This window comes from Trachinotus anak, unplaced genomic scaffold (assembly GCF_046630095.1).
Source record: "Trachinotus anak isolate AG129_WGS33_773 ecotype Australia unplaced genomic scaffold, CSIRO_AGI_Tana_v1 ptg000042l, whole genome shotgun sequence".
NCBI classification, from domain to species: Eukaryota; Metazoa; Chordata; class Actinopteri; order Carangiformes; family Carangidae; genus Trachinotus; species Trachinotus anak.
In genome coordinates, this window is record NW_027273893.1 from 1,237,292 (window position 1) to 1,247,467 (window position 10,176).

The window sequence follows — 10,176 nt, forward strand, 5'->3', positions numbered from 1 at the left end:
CTCGTGTGTGTGTGTGTACTTGTACTTGCTACATAGTACGGACCAAAAAAAGTATTCTACTGACAGAGTGAGGACATTTTGGGAAAGTGAGGACATTTTGGCCGGTCCTTACTTTTTGAGACACCTTAAAATCACATTTTGAGGGTTAAGACTTGGTTTTAGAGTTATGGTTAGAATTAGGTTTAGGTTGGGGCGGCCCGGTAGTCGAGTGGTTAGGGCGTGTACCATGCTGAGCACACTCCCGACCGGTCCGACTCTTTCCTGCATGTCATTCCCCTCTCTCTACCCCCTTTCCTGTCAGTCTCCACTAAGCTATAATAAAGGCATAAAAAGCCCCAAAAAATAATTAAAAAATTTGTCAATGAGTGTCCTCACAAAGATGGAAGTATAAGTGTGTGTGTGTGTGTGTGTATGTGTGTGTATGTGTTCTGGTCCAGTGGAGCCCTGACATGAGGTCTTAACCATAGACTGTATATAAAAAGGGTTAAAAAGTCCCCAGCAAGGCCATAACTGCTGAGCTTAGATCCTCAGTACTTCCTGTTTTTTAATCACTGGAAGTTACTGACTGAGCTAATTCCAGCATATTTTAAACTCAGTTTTCTTTAACTTTGATGAATTAAAGTTCAGATCAAATAAAGGATACAGTATTTCCCCACAGAATGTTTTTCTGGTGGTGTGGAGACAGCTTTGACTCAGCGTTTAGGCCTTATAAAAAAAAAGTTTTGCTTTTGTGTGTTTTGTATGTGTGAGTGTGTCTGGTCAATATTTTCTGTGAATTTGTAACAGATCTTTTATCAAGCTGCAGCAGCTGTAGCTAACTTATTCTCTATAAGCACAGAAATAAGCTGTTAAACCATGGGCACATAATTACCAAACTCTGTCTTGTTTACACATTATCACTGTGTTGATCCACGTGGAGTCTGTCACCACTATGTTCCCTCTCTTTAGCCCAGTTCTGCACAGTGGTAAAAGTAAAAGCACCAAAACATTCATGTAAAAATACTTCATCGTCAGCAGAAGTCCTGCATTAAAAAAGTACATACATATCAGCAGCAGCAGTCACCATGGTAACCGTCTCCTGTGACCGATTCTGACATCATCAGATGGTTGATCCCAAGTCATTTTACTAATGCAGTGGAGATGCTTTAAATTCGTCATCTCAACCTAAGGGTCACACCCCTCCAAAGGGTCACCAGATAAATCTGAGGGGCTGTCTCATGATTCATGGGAAAGAAGAAACAAAAGTTCTCCTACATAAATCTTTTCAGAGAATACTGGATCATTTAATAAAATAAAATCATTAACTTTTTTGGGGTAAAGTTTAGAGGGGAAATGGCACCACAGCTACACACTGATTTATTGATAGCCATGTTTATGATGACTAGTAATCACGTTAAATTTGTCAAATAAATGTAGTGGAGAAGAAAGTACAACATTTCCCTCTGAAATGTGGTGGAGTGGAAGTATAAAGAAACCTAAACTTGAAATAGTAAGTACTAAGGACTTGACTGTGTGTATCTGCTGTTTGCTGCTGAGATACATAATTTTATTTTTCCAGATTGTTTTTCCACATAACCTGGATTTATTTGTGTAAACAGTTTTTTAAAAATTCTTTTCAATTGGTGTGTTCTCATTCACCATTGTTTAGTTCAGTAACTGACAGGAGTTATTTCATAGTACCAACATATTTCATGCTCCTCTGAGGATAAATCCTGTCCTGTCACCACCGTCACATCTAAACTCCTCAGCAACACTTATCTTCTTTGTTAAAACTTTAATATTAGCAGGGTTTCATTTTGAGTACAACACAGTGCTAGCACATATTGTAAAACTGATATTGATATGAACCACCATCGCACAGGACATTAAGTGGGAGCTGAACATCAGCTCGCTCATCAAAAAAGCTCAGCAGAGGATGTATTTCCTGAGGCAGTTGAAGAAGTTCAACCTGCCAAGGACTATGATGGTGAACTTCTACACCTCCATCATTGAGTCCATCCTCACCTCCTCCATCACCATCTGGTACGCTGCTGCCACGGAGAGGGACAATAACAGACTGCAGCGTATCATCCACTCTGCTGAGAAGGTGATTGGCTGCAATCTCCCATCCCTCCAGGACCTGTACGCCTCAAGGACTCTGAGGCGTGCAGGGAAGATTGTAGCTGACTCCTCCCACCCTGGACACAAACTCTTTGTGACACTCCCCTCTGGCAGGAGGCTGCGGTCCTTCAGGACCAAAACCTCTCGCCACAAAAATAGCTTCTTCCCATCTGCTATCAGCCTTATCAACAAGGCCAGAGAGCCCCACTGTCACTGATCCCCCCTGACCCCCAATTGCACCAATCACCAGCACATATTCCTTGTATGTGGAAACATACTTGGCAATAAAACCGATTCTGATTCTGATTCTGATTCTGATTCTGATTCTGATATTGTTACAGAACTTTTTAAACCTGTAGATTTTTCTGGGGCGTGCTAAAAATAATAATAATAATAATAATTTCAGCTTTGTCATAAAAGAACATTTTTTAGTATCATTGCAGTGACTCTCCAAGGTGTCTTTTCCTCGTGAACTCTTCTTCACATCTTTCCTTTGACCTCATGACGTTTTCCACTTAGGACAAAGGAAAAGTGGGGAGAAAGGAGATAACTGTCAGATCTGTGTAATGTTTTTGTTTCACCCGGTAGAACTTTTTCAAATAGTTGTGCATGACATATTAATTATCAGAATTTTCTGATTCAAAGGAGAGAAAAAAAATGTTTTTTAAATACTTTTCGGCCGCAGCTTCCTGTTCCCTGTGGAGCGGAACTGATGATCACGATGTTGAAATTACCCGGACAACGGAGGTGCGGACAAGTGCAGTAGCGACACGTCGAGTGGATTCACTGAAAATGAGTAAATGTATCAGTGTTTAACGGCATGTCACCTGTGTAAAGCTGTTAAATAGAAGATGACGTCATGGTGCTGAGGCATTAATCATGTCTGAAGCTGCTGTAGAGGAGGTTTCAGTTTTATCGGCCATTTACTGCGGAGAGGGAGAGTTCCGGCTCATCCAGCAGTCTGGTGAGTCTATGAACGTCTCACTGTCAAAAACACAACACAAATTACAAGTTTCCTGTTACTTTAACGCTAATGTACTGAACAGATAACTAACCCTGACGCTGCAGCTGCTCCTGACACACTGAGCATTCAAACGTTAGACTTTCAAACCTCCAGGGTGAACTCTGCCATTTTGTAGCTACAGCAAAATAAATCCGGCCCATACATGGGCCACCTGCTTGTTTTCTTCTGGCCTAGTATACGCCTGGTTCCACGGCCTGAACTTGGGCCATATACAACATAACTGCCAGATGCTACTTCCACATCAGGAACAATTCTGGTGCCCACACAGACATGAATCTGCCCAGATTTGGAATTACCGTATGTGGGCCATAGGTTTCATTTTGCTGTCTGGTGTTGTAGCACTGCTGTAACATGACTGTGTTCACCTTGCAGCGCAGGATGGACTCCTGGTCCAAATCAATACCACTGCTGGAGGGGAGACAGGGCTGAACCTGAGTCTGTTGTTCCACCTGCACCCCTGTTACCCTTCCTCCCCCCCCGATATCTCTGTCTCCTCCACTGCTTTCTCTAGGACCCAGTGTCATAGCATCAGACAGAAGCTGCTGGACCAAGCTGCAGCCTTACCACCAGAGCCAATGGTGCATCAGCTGGTAGACTGGTTACAGGTAAAACTGGCTGATGTCTGACGAGCTGTGGGAGTTCAGCTTGTAACACAGCATTCAGTTTATTCATTTGATAAACATTGTGTGTAAACTCTCAGCCCCTGTATGTTCGAAGTGTGGCCACAAGTTCAGGATATCAGCCAGTCATCATGAAGGATGTTGTTGATGTGTGATGTATAACAGCAGCAGAGTGCGGAGGTGACGGAGGACTGCAGAGGAGGTGAGGAGGAGGTGAAAGAGAGAGAGGAGAGGTGGACTGCGGTGCTGTCTCTGGACCACATCCGATCCAGGAATCGATACATCGCACTGCTGGAGCGCTGGACCCAGCAACTGCAGCTGACTGGGAGGTTGTTACTGGGACGAGGTATCCTGGTTATTCTGCAGGGAGCCAGAGCTGACATCAAGGTACTGACCCATGTTTAACTCTGAGGCTTATTGATTGAAAAGGGTATGTCACTAATACATCAACACACATTTACTGCATTATTATCATCCTAACGTGAATTTATCCTGGAGAGAGATGAGTGTGATGAAGGCAGCATGTGGCTCACAGCAGGATTAAGATGTTTCGTATAAACCAGAAGAACAACACCCTTGTCCTGTCATGTGCTGTAGTGAATGCACCAGGCATCACAGTGTGAAACTGCTGCAGTTAACATCATCTTCATCACAGATCAATTGTTAAATTGTTTTTGGTTTAAAGCAGAGAAGGTTGGATTTTTTAAATCAAAATTGACTTGAATGATTCATCAATGAGGCTGAATATCGACACTGATTCGATTCAAGTCCTGAGTTCTGATTTATATTAGATTCAGGTCAGTTTGACATGTTTCAGTTACAATACCAGTTTTAAAATTGGATATTGGTTTATATCTGATTATTTAAATAGATAGATACAGTCAAGTCCATAAATATTGGGACAATGACTCATCTTTTTGGCTCTAAACACCACCACAATGGATTTGAAATTAAACAAACAAGATGTGCTTTAATTGCAGACTTTCAGCTTTAATTTGAAGGTATTTACATCCAAATCAGGTGAACGGTGTAGGAATTACAACAGTTTGTATATGTGCCTCCCACTTTTTAACGGACCAAAAGTAATGGGACAAATTAACAATCATAAATCAAACATTCACTTTTTAATACTTGGTTGCAAATCCTTTGCAGTCAATTACAGCCTGAAGTCTGGAACGCATAGACATCACCAGACGCTGGGTTTCATCCCTGGTGATGCTCTACCAGGCCTCTACTGCAACTGTCTTCAGCTCCTACTTGTTCTTGGGGCATTTTCCCTTCAGTTTTGTCTTCAGCAAGTGAAATGCATGCTCAGTCAGATTCAGGTCAGGTGATTGACTTGGCCATTGCATAACATTCCACTTCTTTGCCTTAAAAAACGCTTTGGTTGCTTTTGCAGTATGCTTCGGGTCATTGTCCATCTGCACTGTGAAGCACCATCCAATGAGTTCTGAAGCATTTGGCTGAATATGAGCAGATAATATTGCCTGAAACACTTCAGAATTCATCCTGCTGCTTTTGTCAGTAGTCACATCATCAATAAATACAAGGGAACCAGTTCCATTGGCAGCTATACATGCCCACGCCATGACACTACCACCACCATGCTTCACTGATGAGGTGGTATGTTTTGCATCATGAGCAGTTCCTTTCCTTCTCCATACTCTTCTCTTCCCATCACTCTGGTACGAGTTGATCTTTGTCTCATCTGTCCATAGGATGTTGTTCCAGAACTGTAAAGGCTTTTTTAGATGTTGTTTGGCAAACTCTAATCTGGTCTTCCTGTTTTTGAGGCTCACCAGTGGTTTACATCTTGTGGTTGAACCCTCTGTATTCACTCTGGTGAAGTCTTCTCTTGATTGTTGACTTTGACACACATACACCTACCTCCTGGAGAGCGTTCTTGATCTGGCCAACTGTTGTGAAGGGGTTTCTCTTCACCAGGGAAAGAATTCTTCAGTCATCCACCACAGTTGTTTTCCGTGGCCTTCCTGGTCTTTTGGTGTTGCTGAGCTCACCGGTGCGTTCTTTCTTTTTAAGAATGTTCCAAACAGTTGATTTGGCCACACCTAATCTTTTTGCTATCTCTCTGATGGGTTTGTTTGGATCTCATATTGAGAGTTGACAGCAACAGATTCCAAATGCAAATAGCACACTTGAAATGAACTATAGATCTTTTATCTGCTCCTTGTAAATGGGATAATGAGGGGAAAAACACACACCTGGCCATGGAACAGCTGAGCAGCCAATTGTCCCATTACTTTTGGTCCTGTAAAAAGTGGGAGGCACAAATACAATTCCTAATTCCTACACCATTTACCTGATTTGGATGTAAATACCTTCAAATTAAAGCTGAAAGTCTGCAGTTAAAGCACATCTTGTTCGTTTCATTTCAAATTCATTGTGGTGGTGTTTAGAGCCAAAAAGATGAGAATTATGTCGATGTCCCAATATTTATGGACCTGACTGTAGATAGAAAGATAGATAGATAGATAGATAGATAGATAGATAGATTTACTTTATTGATCCCAAACTGGGAAATTCTTGTGTTACAGCGGCAGGTGATCAGGCATAAAGAACACACTGTACAACATAAAATAGAATGCAAAAATATATACAACAATAAACTATGCAAGATAGAAATATAACAAATAATAATAATATGAATATGAAAAATACAAGACCAGGGTTGTAAACAATACTAGACAGAGGTGAGGTGAGTTGTTGTATAGTGTTATGGCTTGGAGCAGGAAAGATTTTCTGTATCGGTCACTGTGACAATGAAGCTGTGACAGTCTGTTGGAGAAGGTGCTCTGCTGTCTGTCCAGTGTGTGGTGGAGAGGGTGGTCAGGATTATCCATGATGGATAACAGTTTGTTCCGTGTCCTCCTCTCCACCACAGCCTCAAAAGTGTCCTGTTTGCAGCTGATTATGGAGCCAGCCTTCTTTATCAGTTTATTGAGTCTGTTGGTGTTGCTGGCTCTGATGCTGCTACCCCAACAAACTGCAGCAAAGAAGAGTACACTGGCCACAACAGATTTTTAACCCTTTTACAACCACGGGGATCACCGGTGACACCGCGGTGCATGTGTATTTCAAATTACCGTAACTCCTCCTGAATTAGATTTTTGCAATCTCAGAAATGTTCAATCTGCACTTTTCAAGAATTTATAAAAAGAAAGTTGAAGAAAATTCAATTCTGTTTTTGTCTTTTTCTTCTCATAACACACAGCTTTTTAGGTATTTAATTACATAAGAATGGTAAATACTTGACAGATTTTGAAAGTTCTACTTCTCCTGGAAAAAGGGTGTAAATTATTTACACATAGGGCATTTTTTGACACAATTATCGACAAAAATAGACAAAAAAGACCAGCCGTTTTAATAAATATATCTATTATTATGGTGCTTAAAGGGTTAATAAATTTGTATTGGGACGTGTATGGGGGCAGTCCACGACTGCTAAATTGGCCATGACTGCTGCCATGCCCTGTGCAGTGTGTACTGACTGTTTCAATCGTTGTCTCATCAGGAGTTTTGTCGCCTGTTGAAGACAGTGAAGGTGGACATGGATTCTTCAGGCAAGAAATGCAAGGAGAGGATGATGAAGGTTGTCATCGAAACCCCCTCGTCTTCCTCCTGTGGCCATGGGTATGATCATGTGACTCTGATGTAGCAGAGACCTGGAATAAGGGCAGTGGTGTCACTGAGGCTCTGACAGTGTGTGTCTGTGTCTCTGTCAGACTCCAGAGGTTTGTCGTGAAGGAGTACCAGTCATCAGCAGAGGTGACTGCAGTCTTCCAGGAGCTCCACCTGACGGAGCTCTACCACCAGATACTGCCATCATTAACTGACTGAGAGCACACCACGGTCACCAGGGTTACCATGGTGACTGAACCTGGACTGAGAAGAGCCTCAACAAATCCAGATTCAGCACAACTAGGAAGACCAACCAACATAAACATACATCACTACACAACTACAACACAATGTATCACAACAGACACAGTGACAGCATCACTGCTGATGTTTGACTCCTTGATGAATGACTGCTGCCCTGAGAGAGGAGCAACAGACATATCTTTACTGATATCTGTGGTTAACTGTACAGATGAGTGTTGTACCATTAAAGCTCATCTCAGCTGTTTCTGTTGATTTGTCAGTGATAACAATTCACATTCATAATTGCATGTGTCCAGACTCAGGACTGAGGACTCAGGCCTGTAGCATGCCTACATTAAGACTGAAAGTCATCAGCAAGGTCTTAAACTGAATTCTATAGTGTACAGTAGCCAGTGAAGAGATGCTAAGACTGGAGTGATGTGCTCTCACTTTCATCCAGCCGCAGTTTAGATCATGAAGACCGGGGAAGACCTGAAAATAAAGAGTAACAGTACACTGGAGCTGTGATAAAGGCATGGATAGTGTTCAGTCATTGTTCTACCACCAATCAATCCAATTCAGTTCAATTTTATTTGTATAGCACCAAATCATAATCTACATTATCTCACCACACTTAACAGGGTTAGGTCGAGACCTGACTTTATTATAAAGAAAAACTCAACAGTTCCCACAAAAAGCTGCACTTGGCGACAGGGGGGAGGAAAAACTCCCTTTAACAGGAAGAAACCTCCAACAACTGGGCTCAGGGTGGGCGGCTGAGGCAAACATCTTAGAAATATGTCTAGAATTATAAGAGAACTGCCCCATGATTAGTATATATATCTTAATCCTGTGTGATAATAGACATAGTCTTTCCTCTCATATAAAATGTGAACTTATTGTAGATAAACCTTTATTTAGATGTGGAAATTGTCAGAACCAGAGATCGTTCTGCTGTGTGATGACCACAGATGTTTCATACAGCCAAAGAAAGTTTGTTCAGCTTGAGAAGGAGATGGTTGGTCTGCATCTGCAGTGTACTGTCATACAAACTACAACAAAGATTATTTTTTAAAAAGTTTGGAAAGGTGGAGCAGAGTGTGTCAGCGCCCTGTGACGTTCTGCTTCGCCCGAAGAGGGATCTCATTTTATTCGTTAGCGGTAGCGGCAGGAGCTGTATGAAACTAATCCCAGTGATTTTATCAAGGTGTGCAGAAAGTGAAGAGCATGTGTACGTGTTCAGTACAGCCGCCGATTGATTGATCGACTCGCTGATAATTTGACTGATCGATAGAGTCCGCACCGGGCGCTACTCTCGTCATGTTTCGCCCAGTCCTCGTCCTCATCGTGGTAATGGGACTCCAAGGTAAAAGGGAATTAAAGTTCGCCTCCAGCCATTTATTTTCTATCTGACAGGAAACGTAGAGTAATAATCCTGAATGTGATTAAGAATGAGTCCATTACTATGGTTAAATGTTAGAAATACAGTGAAATCTCAGCTTCCGCCATTCTCTTTGAACTTTCCGGAAACAGACAGACAGAGGGGGGCGCTCCACTGCAAGTTAGACAGTGTCAAACTTGCAGTGGAGCTTCCCCCTCGCTGTTTTCACATAATGGTATGATCCTATATCCTCACATCTGATTGGCCGCGCTGCTGACCAATCAAAACAAAGTTCTGCCTTGAGCAGAGCTCAGGCTGAGCACTGAGCTAATCAGCGAAAGGAAAAGAACTGGGAGCCGACTCCTCTGATTCACTACAAAGCATCGGCTCTCAGAGACGCATCTTTTCTGCATGACGCATCACTGCGGGCCACAGGCTGTGCGGGATCCGCACACGGACTCTCAGACTTTGAACCTCCTAACCTTATCAGCGTCCTTCATCATTCCACCTGCACCTCCAGCTTTTAACACACAATAAGGACACATTTTCAGCTGCTCCGTTTGTTTTACTCGGCAGCATTAACGTTAAGCTAACAGCTAGCTAGCTCCTCCAGTTAGTTTCCAGAGAGAAGTTATGGGTTAAGACAGTGGCTCCGCTGCTGTAAACATTATTGAAGCTGCTGCTCCAGCAGTGGCGGATGATGATATGGGCGATATGGTCTGCCGCAGAGGGCGGCACGAACGCTCGCAAAAAAAAACAACAAAAACGAATATGTATTATCTTTTACGTGTGCCAACATAGACTGTATATAAAAATGGACGCCGGGAATGAAGCCAATGCGGAAGTGCCTTTAAACCTGCATTCTATCAAATGACCATCAGGGGGCGACACCACTGGTTGCAAAAAGAAGTCCGATTGTATGGAAGTCTATGAGAAAATGACCCTACTTCTCACTTGGTTTATGACCCCAGTAAATGTTTTCATAACGAGTTTATGGTCTCAATCGCTAGTTTCAAGTCTTCTTCAATACAACACGATGTTCATTTTTAAAATTATATTCCCATTTAATTTAAAATAGACGATAAAGTAGTGTATGCAATAGGGCGTGGCTAACGTATGATTGACACATTGTGGCTTGTCAATCAAGAGCAGACCCTTCTCACAGAACC

The 10,176-nt window shown here is 42.3% G+C and overlaps 1 protein-coding gene across 2 annotated transcripts; it reads left to right on the forward strand.

Annotated features, from left to right (window-relative positions):
- The first annotated feature begins 2,826 nt into the window (after nucleotides 1-2,826).
- rwdd3 (RWD domain containing 3) lies at nucleotides 2,827-7,891 on the forward strand. Of its 2 annotated transcripts, none has more exons than XM_071472965.1 (5): nucleotides 2,827-3,064; nucleotides 3,497-3,729; nucleotides 3,913-4,131; nucleotides 7,277-7,395; nucleotides 7,488-7,741. In XM_071472965.1, the coding sequence occupies exons 1-5, from the start codon at nucleotides 2,980-2,982 to the stop codon at nucleotides 7,600-7,602; spliced, it is 771 nt and encodes a 256-aa protein (XP_071329066.1). In that variant the 5' UTR covers nucleotides 2,827-2,979; the 3' UTR covers nucleotides 7,603-7,741. The 2 variants fall into 2 exon arrangements, with proteins under 2 accessions (XP_071329066.1, XP_071329065.1); XM_071472964.1 differs by having other exon boundaries at nucleotides 2,833-3,064; nucleotides 3,910-4,131; nucleotides 7,488-7,891.
- Nucleotides 7,892-10,176: the final 2,285 nt, after the last annotated feature.